General features: G+C 41.3%; 1 protein-coding gene across 2 annotated transcripts; it reads right to left on the bottom strand.

Moving 5' to 3' along the window:
- Nucleotides 1-661: 661 nt before the first annotated feature.
- gtpbp1l (GTP binding protein 1, like) lies at nt 662-17117 on the bottom strand. Of its 2 annotated transcripts, XM_031289026.2 has the most exons (15): nt 16900-17117; nt 16398-16588; nt 15816-15927; nt 13132-13312; nt 12766-12949; nt 11894-12058; nt 11235-11358; nt 10438-10552; nt 9686-9830; nt 7447-7629; nt 6977-7112; nt 6583-6761; nt 5524-5670; nt 3876-3926; nt 662-875 (listed from the first exon to the last, which is right to left on the bottom strand). In XM_031289026.2, the coding sequence occupies exons 2-15, from the start codon at nt 16584-16586 to the stop codon at nt 762-764; spliced, it is 2025 nt and encodes a 674-aa protein (XP_031144886.1). In that variant the 5' UTR covers nt 16587-16588; nt 16900-17117; the 3' UTR covers nt 662-761. The 2 variants fall into 2 exon arrangements, with proteins under 2 accessions (XP_031144886.1, XP_031144887.1); XM_031289027.2 differs by lacking the exon at nt 3876-3926.
- Nucleotides 17118-17980: the final 863 nt, after the last annotated feature.

The following is a 17980-nucleotide window of genomic DNA, read 5'->3' as shown; positions in this document are numbered from 1 at the left end:
ACAACATGAGGGTTAACGAGCATCCAGCTCATGTGATTTGTTTTCTTCTGCCCCTTAGCAAATTGTTTGCTTTATGTCACAGACATGAAAACACCTAAGGTTGGCATCAATTCCATTTCAGTTCAGTCAATTCCCAATGTGAATTCAAATAGCCAATGGCGCGGAGCTTTGTACATACAAGAAAAACAAGTTTTTCAACTACTCAATACAGTCTATTTCCTCGTGTGACTGACGTGGCAGTACTGGGACTCCAACCGTGGTGCCGTCCGGAAAAAAGATGCGTTCTTTAAAAGTTAGGTGGAGGTGAACACGAGATGACGAGAGAGGAAAAGAACATATGTAGAGTGTCAAAAAAGTAGAGTGTGGAGAAAGTTTAGGCAGGGAAAGTGACTGACGCTTCTGCTGGCTGAGGAAAACAGTTAATGCCATAAAAGAAAAGTTCTGATGAACTAGATAACAAGATTGACCACCACCCCCCCCCCACCCCCCGAACGTCTGCAGTAAAATAGAAAAGGGTTATATAATGAAATCTAACTGCAACTAAATACAAACTCAATATTATCTTCACCAGCCCATAAAATAATTACACAAATAAAGCTTTTAAATGGACTTAATGTGGAAGATAATTCACTCTTTCATGATGAAAATTAATCCGTTGTCATTTTATATTAAAGAAACGTGTGCATTCAGTACGCAACCAACCGGAGAACCATGCAGTCACTTTCCCTCCCTGCGCAAAGAGATGGGACGGGATGTGTTTATTAGGCTGTGCCGGCTGCTCCCGCGGGCACGGCTGTGGAGATCGTTTCAGCGCTCAGGCCTTTCCCTCGATGTCTCTGACCGCCTCTCCTGCGTCCTCCGCCTCCCGACTTGAGCTGCAGACAGACAGGAAGGCCACAGTGAGTCAGCTGTTGCATGAAATGCGGGTCAGAAATGAACTGAGAAAACAGGAATGCATTTCTCACTCGTGCTTTGAACTTAATTTATTGTTATTTATAGTGAATTATCACCATGGACCATGGTCTCAGAAAAGGTCAAGAAAACTTGAAAAGGTTAAGAGGGTGAAGACTAGGGCTGCACAATATTAGGAAAATATCCAATTGAGATTATTTTGACTGATGTTGCGATTGCGATATGATTCACGATATTGGAGGGAATGATCATTTTTGTATCATTATTCTCATTTTCATTGCAAAATATATAAAAAAAAAAATGATTGAAGTGTGATTTTTTTGCGAGGATCTGTACCAAACAAAGATTTTTTCTGTAGGATTTGTAGGCCGAGACGTCTCTGCAGCACCACAATACTTTATTTTAGAACGGTTTGACACATATTTTGCCTTTAACAAACATTGCACCCCCCCTGCGATTTGGATATTGCACTAGTCCATATTGCGATGTCGATAAAATTGCGATTAATTGTGCAGCCATAGTCAAGACGTGGTTAAAGTTTGTCCTGGGGGAAGGAATAAAATGAAAACAGGTAAGTCACAGCGGTTCGTGGTTTTCCCCACTAGGCATGGGCCGGTATAAGATTCTGACGGTGTGAAAATATCACGGTTTCGTGTTATTGCAATTACAGCTTTTAAAATGTATTATTTTGAAATGTCTGGGTAAAAAAAACAACTTTTTTTTCCATTGAACACAATGGGCGCCAGGCACAAAAGGGTTGTACTTAGTGTCTTCATTAGTCATAGGTGTGTTTTGGGCGTAACATGCAATAAACCAATCAGAGTGTCATCTCCCATTCCCTTTAAAAGCCAGGCGTGTTTGTACTTTGGCACATTGCTATTATGATGGCAGATTTGCTAAGCAGGAAGGAGAGATTTTCAGGAGAAGAAACTGATCTGCTCCTGCGTGAAGTGAAAGCATGTGAGCAGATCATATCATAATACTATTTCACATTGTAACATTTTTATTTTTAATCTTTTGCTTGTTTGTGTTGTTAAAATAACAATGAAATGCTGCGTTATTGACTTTAGACCAGGTTTTTGTTGGTCAATGGTGCGATCACTTTCCGCTGCCTCAAGATAGCAATACGCCAAGAATGCCCCTGAACACACCTCCCTGTAAGACCGGTTTGGGCGCACAGATGGGCGCAGGTGCATTTGCTATTTAATCGACGTGGGCGCCGGACGGGAAATTGACAACTGCGTCGGTCTTAAACTAGTAAAGACACTGGCTTTGCGCTGCGCCGGGTGCAAGATAGGGCCCATTGTATTTTATTTTACTGCACTTCACTTTCTGTCCTTGAAGACTTGAAAACAGCTCATACCGCAGGAACAGTATGATAGAAAAGTTGAGTTGGTTTTGAAACCGGGACTTTTTCAAACCGCGGTATACCTTGAAACCGGTAACCGGCCCATGCCTATTCCCCACACCATTTTAAGTGGAGGTGGTAATTTCCTCATTCATTAAATATACAGCATTTTTTTCTGTGTGATGTAGCTCCTCTGGTTATTGTTATATTCGATAAAAGCGTAATCATTTAATCTGAAATTAGCAGGTGGGGTCTTAATTTGAGTTGGGGGTGGCCCACCTCCACTGCAACACTGCAGAAAAGCCTGTAATTACACAAGCTGTTTTTATATGGCAACTAATTATGACTGAGTCTTCAAAACATTTAAAAAAAAAAAAAAAAGAATACTTTCAAAAACACATGCTAAAATTGGAATTATTAAATTCCATGACCAGGGAGAACCATAAATTAGAAACACAAAGACCTCCCGTTAAAATACTGTAAGTAATATACACAATCAGGGAGCTGTTGGGTTTTCCTTTTTAAAAGGCAAGTATACCTCAACTGTTTCTTAATCTAGAACCACTGGGCTCCAATTCAGTAACTTTTTCAGCAATTAAACACTTCATTATTAAAAGGTGAAGCTCAGTGGCCAGCAGTAAAACACTGCAGTTGTACTAGAGAAGCTTCCTGGTGTGATCCTGTTGATCCCCTCCGAAGCATTGCATGACCTTTCCCCTGCTACATTTCTGAGCTCCTTGTTCCTCACTCCACTAGACGCCCACTCAGATCCTCCAACCTTGATCTTTCATCCGTTCCTCGCTCCAACTACAAGACCAAAGGTGATCGTGCCTTTGCCATTTGAGCTCCAACCCTCTGGAATCTTCTCCCTCTGTCTGTTAGGTCTGCTGAATCTCTGAACTGATTAAAGCGTCTTTTAAAACCCCACCTTTATACTTTAGCCTTTGTGTAAAGGGTACCCCTTTTATGCTGCATTTTTAAACTGAATTTGTATTTCGTAACTCGTGTTTTGTAACGCATGTGTGTGTGTGTGTGTGTGTGTGTGTGTGTGTGTGTGTGTGTGTGTGTGTGAAGCACTTTATAACTGCGTGTTTTTAACCCTCATGTTGTCCTCGGGTCAAATTTGACCCGTTTTCAAAGTTTTTTTACATCAGACAATATGGGACGTCAAAATAAGCGCCGAAAATGTTAAAAATAAATAAATGACAAAAGGTTGGGAAAAGCGACAAAAACAATGAAAAATAATGTTAAAAACACCAAAAGAATACATCAAAAACTTCAAAAAAAGAGCGCCCGAAACATTGTAAATGTGACACGTCGGAAAAATGTGACTAAAGTCAGAAAAAGCAATCAAAATGTTGGAAAAAAAGTGAAAAACCTTGAAAAACAAAAAAAAAAACTGAAAAAAGCTAGTGTTTTTTCATGTTTGACGGGAAGACAACACAAGGGTTAAAAGTGCCATATAAATAAAGTGTTACTTACTCTGTGCAACTATGATCTGTGCTGAATTATGCATGCTTAGAAAACATTGGTTTGGAAAGTTTAGAAAGTGAAGAAACCAACAACAAAACAACATCCAAGCTTAATAAGACAAGGACGGCAGAAAGGTCTTTACCTTGTTCTCTTTGTTGCCATCTTTACATAACGCCTCCTCCTCTGCCACTGTCTGACGCAGCATGCCAAGACAGGGAGAGAGGGAAAGCAAAGGGAGGTGGCAGCAGAAAAAGTAAAGTGTTAAAGTTCAAGGAAAGAGCACGTAGGGCAGAAAAGGCAGAGAGGAGGGGCGAGGATCAGAGGAGGTGTGTAAATGAAGGATGATGAGGGGGACAGGTGGGACCGTTCGGGGAGATGAAAGCAGGATATTTTGGGCAGGGTAAGAAGGCCAATGAAAGGTGAGAGCAGTAAGAGAGGGGACAGTGAAAGAGAAATCAACTCGCAAATCTAAAGACTCAAAAGCAGGAAGAAAAGGAAACGAGTAGCATTTCATGCCAATTTTGAACATACTTATAATATTAAAATAAAATTCAAAATCGGAGCAGCATTACAAAACAGTTTTGAATATATTCTTGCTTTTATTTTTAAGATGATATTAAAAGGGTAACCTTGTTTTGTTTTTTTCCAACCTGGACCCTGTTTTCCGATGTTTTTGGGTCTAAGTGGGAACAACAGTCTTTGACATTGGTCCAGTTTTAAAGATGCAGTAGGTAAGACTTGTAAAAAAACTAACTTTCTGTCATATTTGCTGAAACTATGTTCCAGTAGAAATACATGAAGCAGGTAATAAAAAAAAAATCCAGCTCCTCTGGCACCACCTACAGCCTGTAGTGCGATTTGTAAAAAAAATCCACCGCTCCCTGTTCAGATGCACCAATCAGGGCCAGGGGGGGGGTGTCTAACTGTGTGTCAATCACTGCTCATGCACACACATTCATTCTCCCTTATGGGGGGGAGGGGCTTAGGAGACCGTTTTGGGCTTTAGCAGAAAGGGGGGGAGGGACTGAGAAGTTGTCGATGTTCAATTTTTTTGGCTAAGTCCTGGATCTTCGCAATCCTACCTACGGCACCTTTAAGCAAGAGTGCTGCAGTCGGCAGTCAGCGAAACAACCTACAATGTTAACAGGGCCATTGAGCACCTTCAGCTTACGCCCACAAAAGTGCTCGTTTTGCCACTGACAGGCTCAGATTAATATCTATAATAATATCTAAAATAAGTGTCTGACAACATTATGGAAAGGATTTCTAAGGAGGTCGACCTTTCTGTTAATCATGAAAAGACCCGCGGAACTGCGTTTGCTAAACCCACCACTCCATGTAAATAGGATTGTTGTTGTTACCATCAGTCACGTACACACAACAACATAGAAAGAAAGTTACCCTTTACATATTGTTAAACATACTTTTTCATGGGAACTCAGAGCAAACTAAATATTTTAGTAATCAATGATACTACCCTGAATCAAGGGTAATTGCCATGCATTATGTCACGATGTTGACGACTGGATTGGAAAAACCAATACAAATGAGATATATATAAATATATACAAAAGATTGACTAGTTCTGTATTGAGAATTAATCCTTTTAGGTGCAAGGATCCTTAATAAAAACAGCGATGCATGAGGCCAACTCTGCCCATGGATGTAACTGTAATTGCAAAAATGGATGCAAAAAAAAAAAAAGCATGTTATAACCAAGGGAATGTCTCACCTGTTTTCCTTAAAACATTACACATTATAAAAGGTTCACTGAGCGTGGATTGACTCACTGGTAGCTGTGCTGTGTTAGGACTGGGCGGCCGTGCTGTTGATCCAGCCTCTTCATTGGCTGCCGTGCCCTCTTTAAAAGTCTTCTTACTGGCCTGCATCTTGGCCTGCTGGGCCTTCGCTGCCTGGGTGTTCACTGCTTGGAGAAGCTGAAACCACAAGGACAGCCGGTGTCAGTTGACCTGCATTAATCAGGGTTTTGTCATGTACGACGACTCAATAAAGCTGCATTCAGACCAAAAAAAGCGATCAGGTGATTTGCCGCAGGGTGGTGCGGCGGTGGGAGCGTCACTGAAATGGGCCACTTGTGTGACGTCCTGTTATATTATTTAAACCCCCCCCCCCCTAACATAGCACAAGTAGACTTTATATTTCCCAATTACTGTTTTCCTCAGATCATTTACAGATCTCGACATTTCCGACTGCACAAGGCAGCTTTATTTCATCGGAGAAAGAAAAGAGACGAGCGAGACGTAGCGAGTGCTTTGTTGTTGCAGGAAACATTCAGCTATTACACACACTCCCGGGCAGTTCAGTGCTCGTGTTTAGTTTCAGCAATAAAGGCAGTGATGTTTCATGTTTACTGTACAGGATTGTCACACCGCCCCGAACCATAGCTCAAAACACACCGACAACCCTGATCGCCGGTTACATGACTGGCCAGCGCAGCGTGATGTGGGTTTGCGTTTCTCCATAAGTTGAGTCAGTCTCAACTTTTCACCACAGGCCTGCTGCAGATTTTTTTGCGTGTCCCCCCCCTCCGGCAAACCTAGCCTGGAAATCCAGACCCAAATCCAAAAGATTAAGGGTCTGGCTAGGAGTAATGAAAATGACCCAACTCATTGCCGAGTGACTCGCTGAGCAAATTCAAATTGTGCTCTCGCGAAAACTCTGAATTTCCAGGGTACGGCAAACCCGCACCGCAGCCTAAACGCTCAACCCCCATTGAAAATGGATGTAAAGACCTGCGTTTTTACCGCACCGTTGGACGTCCGCCGCAGGCTGTCTGAACGCAGCCTTATAGTGCCGAGATACCCACATCTACACTGAAGCTTCAGTACCTTGGTGATGGTGCCCACAGCTTTGGTGCGTCCTTCCCTGAACACCAGTTTGTGGTCACAGTGCAGGTACTCGGGAGTCTTAATGAAGCGGAAATGGACTGTGGCCTTGTCCCCTGTCCGCAGACAGTCTTTGTTCATGGTCAGGATGGTGGCGGTCTGCCTGATGCTGCCACAGTGGACTGGTGTGACGGAGAGAGAGAGTGTGACTCAGTTAGTCTCGGAAGGAATGTTTCAGGGGGACCATATAGTGTTTGGATAAAGCGAGACCTCATAAAATCCAAGTGCAACTGCAAATCAAAATCTAAAGAGCAGATCGGGCAAACCAAAGACATACAGAAGCTACGTGAACCGGTGCACGGCAGTGTGAAAGGGACTGAGGTGCGTTGAAACTAACCCATGGCCTGGTATCTTGGGGATATCGTGGTGGGGTGATGAAGCACCAAAATCTCCGCCTCAAACTCCCAGGTGGCCTGTGGCATCAACTTTGGGGAAACCATCACCATTCCTTTCCTTATATATGAACGTTTGATCTGAGACATAACAAAAAAAACAAACACAAAAAAGAATACAGCAGAAATAGATTTGAAAAATGAATTAGGGAAGTGATGAAGCCAAACTAGAATTAGAGACAGAACACGACCTAAACCCACACGTTGCAGGATTTGCATGCATTATAAAACGTATTATAAAGCTAGGGAACTAATTCGTATGCATATCATATCCAAAGGTTTTAGAACAGTTATCCTTTTCAGGAGAATTTAACAACTTAACTTTGTGTCAGGTTGTTTTTGCAATAAGGTAAAAAAAAAAGCATTCAGATGGTCTATGATAGCAGTTATTCCGGCACATTGTTCTCCCACAAACCTTTTTGAGCGCAAAGGACGCCGTCTGTCCACCGCGGACCTCTTTGACAGGCATCCTCTTGCGGTGGATGGATTTGACTGCTATGGGGATGAAGGTGCCCAGCGGGTCTGGGCCTAAGAGCAGCGTGTCGTTGAGGCGTATCATTCCACGTAACGTAGTTCCTGAAACTACTGTGCCAACCCCCTGCAAAGAGACAATCAACAATCACATACGTCTGTAGAGACAGTCTTCACCGGTCTCCATTGGTATGACGCCTTGAGTGTATAGTTCTCTACAAATTATGACTGTGCATAGAGGATTTTCTACTTAAAAGTGTAAATGTAAACACTTAAAAGTTATGGAACTTCACACCTTATCATGAATTTTCACACAGCATGCACAATGCATCCGTTTGTTAATATCCAGAAAGCAGTACTCTACGTAGTCTATTTGCACCACTATGTCAAAAGGGTTTTTTTCTCTAAATGTTGCTCGAGGGAAAGCTGTTAAGCCGTTAATACCGTAAAATGAAAGCGGGAATTGCTTGTTTTATATTCGGCTCTGGTGTTAAAAGCAGTGACTGCTTCGCTGTGCAAATCAATCTGCTGCCTCTTACTGCAATTAGGCCTGTCACGATAACTGCTGGACGATAAATTGTCCCAGAAATGAAATATACGATAATATTGTCGTTCTGAGACCATTTTCATCTAATATAATGATAATGGCATAATAATGCAGGTACACCTTTTCAAAGATCAATACACCTGTATTTCTAAAGGATATTTAACACTGGAACTGGAAGACATTTTAAATATCCACAATATGGCTTTGATCTCCTTCAGTATGTCGTCTTTCACGCTGTCGTACAGTTGTGGAATTGCTGTTTGTGACACGCATATGTTCTCCCAGGCAATTCATACTGGCTGTCAAATGTTTGCAGCATTCCTCAAGTGTTTGTGCGATAGACTACAGACTCTGTACTACATTTAATACTAAATATTAAATTTAAATAATATATCATTAATAAATTATATCTATCTATATCTATGTGGCTATCTGCAACATGGCGAGTCAATGTTTGTATCAAAATAGTTCTGTTTTTCAGTCTTCATTTTGGCGAAGGTGCAGCAACTTTCTTCTGCTCCTCTGCTGTCTGCAGGTCGGAGCTCTGGGGGGGTGGGCCAACACCCATACACACCCACACCCATACACACCCACACCCACACACACACCCCCACCCACCCACACCCACACCCACACGCCAGCCACCACGTCACTTCTGTTTACTGATAGCTAGCGTTTAACTCAGGCTAATTTATTAGCTAGTAAGTGGCGATTTTGAAAAGAAAGCACAATGAAATTAAATAACCGATCATTAACCGTTGACCGACAAGCAAGTAACGGAGTCTCAGTTCACCGTCCGGGAGGCTCTGACACACTTTCCACACTCCGTGTCCGTGGACAGCTGTAGACTTGTACTGGTTAATGTTCTGTGCATTGTCAGACACATGCAGCCACTTTCCTGAAACCGCTTGCGAGACTGACACAAGTCCACAGCGGCGTGTATATCCAAGCCTGTCTCCACCTGCAGGGTGTCAACTGTGTGCTTTAGAATGAAAGGGAGAAAACAGGACGCCGAGTAACACGGCAGCCTTTTTTTTTTTTTTTTTTGACGGCGCCTTAACTACAAAGTGCTGTGGGAAACTCTGCTCCAACAACTAGCGTTTTCGCTGTCTCTCTCTCTCTCCGCCAGGAGTCTCGCCCCCACACAAAGACCATGCGACTGACAAGAGGGTTCACTCCTCGTTAAGCTAAGGAACCGAGAGTTGGTAGAGAGAGAGAGAGAGAGAGAGAGAGAGAGAGAGAGAGAGAGAGACAAGGAAAACAAACAAGCATGCAAATGGAAATTATCGCGGCCGGAAAAATTACCGAGCAAATTTTTTTTTATCGTGCAATTAATTGATTTATTGACTATCGCGACAAGCCTAACTGCAATCACATTAACATACAGGTTTTTATCAATGAGTGCCACTCAAAAAGCATTTTTTACATGACACAATGCTGCTGAGAGACCCATCGGCTTTTGCCAACAGTAGTAACCTGCAACAGCAGAGAGTCTCAAACTGCTGCTGTCTCCCCTCAGGGCTTGACTTTAACATTTGGAGCACTGCCAAACATTTTGAAAAAAAAAGAAAAAAAAAAAAAGAGTGTCTGAGCGATTTTGGGGAGTATATAGCTGAGTGTGTGTTTTATTTTGTACCGGCACGGAGTATGTGTCGTCTATTTGGAACTCGGCAGGCTCGTCGTTGTTGAAGTTGGTCCGAGAAGAGAGGAGGTTGAGGAACATCTTCAGCAGATCCATGTTCTCCCCCGTCACATTTGAGATTTGAAAAATTGGACACATCCTGCAGAGAGAGAGGGGGGGGGGGGCGTAAGAGGAGGAAAGTGTGACTGTTGATAATGACTTGGAAGAGCTGGTTTGCTCATCACAAATGGAATGAGGTGCAAAAAAACTTTGAAACCAGAATCTCTCATTTCAGATTTCACTTGATTCCACTTGTAATTGCTTTTCTTAATGTGAAACTAATGTAACTGGGGTGTGTGTGTGTGTGTGTGAGAATTTTCTGTGTCAGTCCAAACTACGTATATTCTAGTACACAGGTATCACTCATAATCCTAATGAGACTACCTGTTGTTTTTTTAAATTATTTTTTGGGCTTTTCTGCCTTTAATTTGACAGGACAGCTAGGTGAGAAAGGGGAGAGAGAGGAGGAAGAGTTGCAGGAAATCGTCGCAAGTCGGATCCGAACCCTGGACCTCTGCGTCGAGGCATAAACCTCTCGGTATATGTGCGCCTGCTCTACCCACTGAGCCAACGCCGGCCACGAGACTACCTGTTTAAATAAAGAATTACATAAAGCAGTTTCTTTGTTGCTTTCTGTCACGTCATCTTCCTGCCTTTCTGTTTGTCAGATTTCCATTTATCTCCTATCATCCCTCTGCCCTCCTCACCTCTCAGAGCTGAAGTTGGAGGCTGTGACGATGACATCATCCTTGTTCTGGACCAGCACGGGGATTTTCCTGCAGCCTTGTGACTTTAATAACCTCTGCAATAATTTTAGGGTCTCTGCAGATACACACACACGTAGACAAAACCGCACAAAAATACATCATATGAGTAATTCTCAAAACAAAAACAAACAGCTGTCACAACGTCTGGGAACTGAACAGACAGCAAAAAAACATTGAACAGAAAAATGCTTCACAAGGAGATGGAGTACATACTCTACAATAAGCAAACTGGCGTAAAGAGTAAGCCTTTATTTGAGATAACCATGTTTTTTCTAACTTATTTTACATATTTAATCTAATTTTAATTAAAAAAAAAGACTCCCTGTTTTCTTAACTGCTCCCATTTGCTTTGCTAATGTACTGTTAATGTGGTGAGTTTCATACACACTACCTTAACATCATTAAAGCAGAGCCAAGTAGTTTTTAGAATGAATGAGTGTCTATACACAGTTTGTTAACAACAGAATGATTAGTATGGTGTGGCTGTGTTGTTGTATTGATGTAATTACTGCCGTGGGAACATAAATTGTGCTGAACTTACCATGCAAGAAATTAATCTCACTAAACTTTTTACCGCAGTCTCAACACTTTGGAACTTCAACAATAACGTATCTTACTTTGACAGAAGCATTGCAGAGATGTGATGCGAGTTATTAAAAAGATATACAGCTTCTTTTGGGATCTAACACGAATAGGTCTAGGAGTTCAAAATGCATTACATTGGTACGTCTCTTTACCTTGCAGGATGTTGGCCGGACACATGTCTATCTTAGTAACCACTACAAACACTGGCACATTCAGGGCCAGAGCCAGACCCAGATGCTCTTTGGTCATGCCAACGATGCCAGCGTTACTGCCGACCTGAGACAAGAGAGACGGGGAACAGGGAAAGGGAAGAGGATTTTCTTTTAAAAATGGTTTTAGGTTGCCCAGGACAGTGTTTCTCAAATGTGGGTATGTGTACCCCCTAGGGGGTGGTGGAAGGGGTCTTGTGAGATTTTTGCCAAATGCTAATTTAAAAATATGTCATGCATAATTCCTAAAATAATTATACTATAATAATGAATGAATTTAGTGATGGATTCAAAACTAATTAATTAGAACGTATCACTGCCAGCGCTGTATTGTCCATCCTTATATAGACTTTTTTTTTTTTCTATCAAAATGTTTTGCGCTGGTCAGGGGGTCCTTTGCAAAAAAATAAAAAAAAAATAAAATAAAATTCAAAGAGGGGTACAATATTGAAAAAAAGAACCACTGGCCTAGGACATTTGAGAAATTGAAAATTAACAAATGACCAAGGATTCAACAACAAGGCGCACGCACGCACGCACGCGCACACACACACACACACACACACACACACACACACACACAATTCTCATCCCTCTCTCACCATGAGCATGCAGAAATCAGGCAGGTGTCCTGTCATGCCGAACACAGTGGTCTTGAGGTACTTCTCATGGCCAGCCAGGTCAATGAAGGTGATAACTTTTGAGGATTTCTCACAGATCTTGGTCCAGTCTAGGCTGCCACCATGGCTGTCTGGCTTGTTCACCACCTAAAGGAGCAGACACAGAGAACAGAAGATGATCTATACAGTGTGTGAAAGAAATTAAAACCCGAGTAGAATAAAAACCCCAAAAGAGAGAAAAAAAAAATCTCTGAGCCAGAGTGCCTAACACAACTTTTTAAAAGTTACATTTCTGTACTGGTATCTAATCTGAATGGAAAAATCTACTGTATATTAGCATGTTTGCTGCTGTTGGATTTTAAGTTTCAGGATATTTCAGCAAGACAAATGCTATCTGGCAATTGGCAGTTAGCCTGGATTGTCAGCGTAAAGAAAGTCCCTCTTTCCCTTAACACACCATCAACATGTCTGTACTGTGCAATTGTGAGTGATGTGAGAGGCTTTACTTACAGTACATCTATGTTTTGGTCTCATGCAACCAAACAATTGTGCACAGTCTAATGACACATCTTTTGTTTGCAATGGTATCACATCTCACAATTGCATCACACTTTGAGGAATCAACAAAGCTAGCTTATTAAGTAGTAATAACAATAAGTACAATTTTACGGTCAAAACATGGCCTCTCTCCAAGCACTGTTTTTAAATATATGGTAGTGAATCCAAACGTCTTTAAAATCAAAGCAGCAGAGAGCTAGGAGACGTAGGATAGGTGCTATCGCTTTCTTCATTTTGCACTTGCCACGGCCATCCATTGCTCATACAGTAAGTCCTGAGCATTGGCAGAAGCTCACCTGTCCCTCCTGGTCAAAACCCAGGATATCATTGCCCACACTGCTGGTCCTGCCACTCTCCATTTCATGTTTGTGTCTAAAGAGCTTCTGGCGAGCAAAGCCTCTGCCATTGTCCAGCTCACCGTGGGTCAAAACCCCCAGCAGAGTGCTCTTCCCCGCGTCCACATTCCCTACCACCGCAACTCTGGAGACAAGATTAAAAAAAAAGGAGAATGTGAAGAGTGAGAACCACAAGTATCCGTGCAGAGAACTATATGTTGTTATATTAGTCTGTGCACATCCTCTCTCTGCCTGTAAATTATTTAACTGAGCATGTACTTTGTTTATGGTCTGTCTAATGACGGTCTTCGTTTTTTTTTTTTTTACCTGACTTCCAGGAAATCCTGCTCGCCCACACGCCGGCGGATGAGGTAGTCCTGAATCTTTCCGCCAGTGTCTGTCCGCTCCCTCAGCAAGATCAGGTCAGCCTCTATCTGTTCGCACAGCGACCGCACTGTGGCGACAGACGCTTCCATGTCCTTGTCATCCAGACCGTAGTCACCACCATCTAAGCAGAGAGGAGAAAGCGGACGGTAGATAAAGGAGGAGGGCGAAAGAAGGGAAGAAAAAGAGAGTTACGCCGAGAGAATGATCTGCTATTTAATGTATGCTTGTATCAAGAGTGCCTTGGAGAAAAAGAAGCATATACTTTCCAAGAATGTTTGGCAAATGTCAAGGCTAATGTTAAGCCTCACCCTGGTAACGTTTGCACAGTGGCTTCCTGTATGACAGGGTGGTGGCCAGGGGGACAAATACCAAGTTGGATGCCTACTTTGTAGCACAAAGAGTAAATAAACAGGTGGTTTATAGGACAGGTGAGAGTGGGTGTGGTGTGGAGATGAGAAAACCTTATGAACTGGGACAACACCACCTGCCAAAATGACTGGATCATCATAACCAGTTAGCTTCGGAGCCGATTGTCATATGTTACTACATAGGGATATATCTTTTTTTTATGTAAATGTAATATAAACACCACAAACACCCTGGACACAAAACCTAAGTTATTCCAGATGGAGAAACAGCAACAAACCAGTCATGTCAGTAGGCCAGACAGCTAGGCAGTCAGACAGACACTGACTGCTGAACTATTGACAGCCCCCTTTGCTGACTAGGGAAATATGACACCCTTTCATACGTGCGCTTGGACCCACAGACAGGCCGCATGGGTCACACATGATGCTGTTACAGGCAAAAAATAACCCTGGTTGCCAACAAAAGCCCTCGTGGTTGTATGTGGGGCTGAAGGGTTCCAGAATGAACGATGAGTGCAAACAAATGGGGTTAGTTCCCTGGGAGGACTCACCGGCACACAGCTGACAGAAGTGATAGCTCACAATAGTGGCTTAGCTTTTTCCTAAATACACTAAAAACTACTTTCCCCAACTACTTATACAGATGCAAAAAAAATTATCTTACATTGCCTGAAATTGTTCCAATGTGTAAATACAATGTGGTTTTTTTTTAGCAGCAAGCTATATTATCCATATTTCCTAGGGTCGGCTGTGAATGGAAAATGCTAGTAAACCTGCCTTGGTTTTCCCTTGATTTTGAAGTTTGATTCTAACAAAACAATGCAGCTGGTAAACTGGCCAAAAGTATTTGTTCAAATAAAACCCTGGGGCTGTCCCTCATAATTCAATTTGTTTTTTTGTAAAAGAACAGAAGAACATTCAGTTATTTGACTTGTCAATAGTGCTGATCGCAAAAGGTCACGTGAGTTTAAAGCAGTTTTAGCTACGTTTATCAAAATGCCTGTCAGTTTGTTGTCGAAAAAAAAAAAAAATCTATGGACATTTGAATTTATAAAATGCAGGAGGGAAAATGATCAACTGTCAGCTCGTATTTTATATCTCTCAGTGAATCCTGTCTTTGTTGTCAATGATAATATAGAGAGATTTGATTCAGCTATTATTGTATTATATTAAATGTTTTCATAAAAACATCTCATTCTCTTTATTTAAAAAAAAAGTGGTTGATGGATATATATTTTGCCACCATTTTCATTAATGACATTAACAAGGTTTCCTATTTTACAATCTTTTTAGACATGCAATCCGATTGTCGTAACTGTAGAAGCACCAACAGCTAATGTATATGCACATGAACGCAAACAGGCCAGTACAGTATCAGTACAGGTCTTGTGGTCTTATCAGAGCTAAGAGCAGAGGAGGACGTTGTTCTAGGATAACACACTTTACTTTAACTTCTGAATCTACCAACAGAGGCTTTTATCTTTGACCTACTCGTAACACGCGCAGGGTTTTCTCTACTATCATAAGGCTTAGGCGTAGCATCCAAGTCAATTTGGGCACCCCCTAAGCCGAATGAATGTAAAATCGATTTGAGCATCAAAACTAACTAAATGTCTTGCTCAGATCTAATGATTGTTGTTGGTCCCCAGTGGACTTCTTTAGCATATTTGTCTTTAAGCTTTTTGAGCATTATCTATTTATTATCTGCTCTAGCTGTTCCACCATTTCAGACCCAGATACGGTGATAATAAAGGTCTAAAATGATGTGAAATTGCAGATTTTTTCTGAGAAAAACGTAACATTTAAATGAGGGAGGAAACCCCGAAATCCACCCTCCCCACCACCACCACCAAATACGTGCACCTAAGTCTTCCACAAACCTAGGAAAAACACTAACATGTATTTCCTACTATATGGAAGACATCTACATGCATAGATGTGTCAGTTCATTGCTCCAGACATACATTGCAGAACATAACTTCCTGAATCGCTACACTCCTCAAGAGAGCATACAAAAGATCCACCAAGAATCACTTAAAACCAAACTTGTAATGTGGATTTGCACTGCCTTCTGCTTCCTTTTAAAATGTTCAAGATAACAAAAGCAGGTATTTGTCACATGCTCATTTATTTATAACAACAAATCATATTCTTTGATGGATCCAGTTGTAGCTGACACTCTGTTGAATAATGTGGTGTTTGGTGGACCCTAGTGTATGCTCTCAATCCTTAAGTTGCTCAAAAAGTTATCCTTACCTGATCCCATCCCAACCACAAAGATTGTCTCTCCGCACCCCTCATCTATCTGCTCCCTCAGATGTCGTAGTAATGAATCATACTGTTGCCCTGTTGGACTCACTAGGACCAGCTGAAAAGTGAGAGACAGGAGAAGAGAAAGACGTGGAAAGGTCAAATAAGAGCAAACACAGAGTCAAACAAGTAGTATATTTTCTAAGTGTCTTGATGTCACAACTTCTACAAGTAAGCTATATTTTGTTTTAAGGCGATGTGCTCTGCAAATCAGTCAGTAGAGTTTTGTTTTGTAAATTCAGTCTGCTCCTTTTATCAGTAAACAAATACATGACAATGTTGCATATACAGTAGACACAGCCCACGGTTGGGTAACCTGCCAGCTGGATTACATACGTAATGCAACATACGTGTCACTTTCTGGTGTTTTGCACAGCCAGCACAAAATGCGCTGTGTGCAGCTTACATGCAGCACGGATTTCGTAATGCCACTGCACAGCATTCGTTTACCGAATCAAAACAAACAGCTGATTGGCTGGAACGTCTTAAAACTTAACGTTACTATGTGCAATTTACAGTGAGGCCTACCTTGCTGCTTAAGTCTAAATGATCCGCGGACTCGCCGTTTGTACCCTCGCCGTAATCAAAGCCCTCTACGCTGCATGGATCGTCGGCACATCCCTGGTCCGGTGCAAACATGCAAGCGGGCACTATGGATTCTGCTGCTGGTATTGCACCCGGGCATGTCGCTGGTTCTGTCGCCGTTAACGACGCCATGTCTGGAAAGAGCAACAATGCAAATGCAGCAAAAAATAAATAAACAAACTTGTGTTCTTTGCTTGGCTCCACTAGCTAGCCTTTAGCCATTAGCAACGACAGAAAGTTAGCTAGGTTGATTATCACAGCCAGATAGCTAACGTTAATGCTAACCAAACATCGAACTTGCTGTTATATATATTTAGCTAACACTACAATAAAACAAATTAAATGGTAGCCGTTAAAGGTCAACTAAATTTAAAAAATTAGACATCTAAAGGGTTAACAAACCCGTATCACGTTAAATTAAATCCCTTATGAAATGAAGACGTACCAGAAGTTGCTAACTAGCTGACAAGCTAAGTTAGTTGTTTATTCGAGTTAGCTTCGGTTTCTGGGCACTGAATGTATGACACGCCCGTCACAGAATGGAGACAGGGGATTGGCTACAGTACTAAAAGTCACGCCCAATGTGATGAAGTACAGCATAAGCGTGCTGCTCTGTGAAACCGTGAAATCCTGACCTACTTTCAGTCACACACACATGCACTTAGTATGACATAACAATAATAAATAATAATATGAAAATGAGAATTTTCTTGAATAAATGTAGGTATGGCCAACAAATGAAAGTAAACTAATTAGATTGATTAATTAATTTGTTCTCTGCCAAGCCTAAGTTAAAGGCCAATGTGTAGCCTAATGAAATGAACAAAACATATAATGAATAGTGGAAATGCGTAGCCTACCTTAGTTTTTAAGTGCCAGTCTAATGCATTATACAGCAAGTGAAATAGCCTACATGTATTGTGTACTGTGTCAAGGTTTTATAAAAAAAAAATGTATTGTGTTTTTTCCCCTTTTTCTTCAGTTCATTCCATTTTGTTTGTAGGCCTAAATAATGTGTTGTTAGGCACGTTATAATAAGTATTCATGTGTATATCAATATACATATTGGCATGCCTTGCAATTCTGAAAAAAAAAAATATTATTAAATATCCATAGTATGATTTTTACACAGTTGTTCAACCACATTCTCATACAAACATATTGTGTTTGTAATGTGCTTTTTATAGTTTTTCTGCTACATAAACATTGCATGTATTTATTTATTTACTATATTTCCTCTAACATGTTGGATGCTATTACATTATATTTGCTCCTGGAGTCACTCTCTAAAGGATGAAATTAACTGATTGTTATTGGGTTACAATAAAAAGAAAGGCAAACTGAATGCAAACTAATAAATAACAGTTCTCAGCAATATTTCACAATGACACTATCAAAAAGGCCACGTACATAAGAAAGGCGTAGCTGTGAAGAGTTTAAACAACAAAATACATTTCAGAGCACACATTTTGAGAAATCAGTACACATCTGTTGCATATGGGCAGTGCAAAAATCTCAGTTACCCA

This window comes from Sander lucioperca, chromosome 4 (assembly GCF_008315115.2).
Source record: "Sander lucioperca isolate FBNREF2018 chromosome 4, SLUC_FBN_1.2, whole genome shotgun sequence".
Lineage (NCBI taxonomy): Eukaryota > Metazoa > Chordata > Actinopteri > Perciformes > Percidae > Sander > Sander lucioperca.
This window is presented reverse-complemented; position numbering and strand designations above follow the sequence as displayed.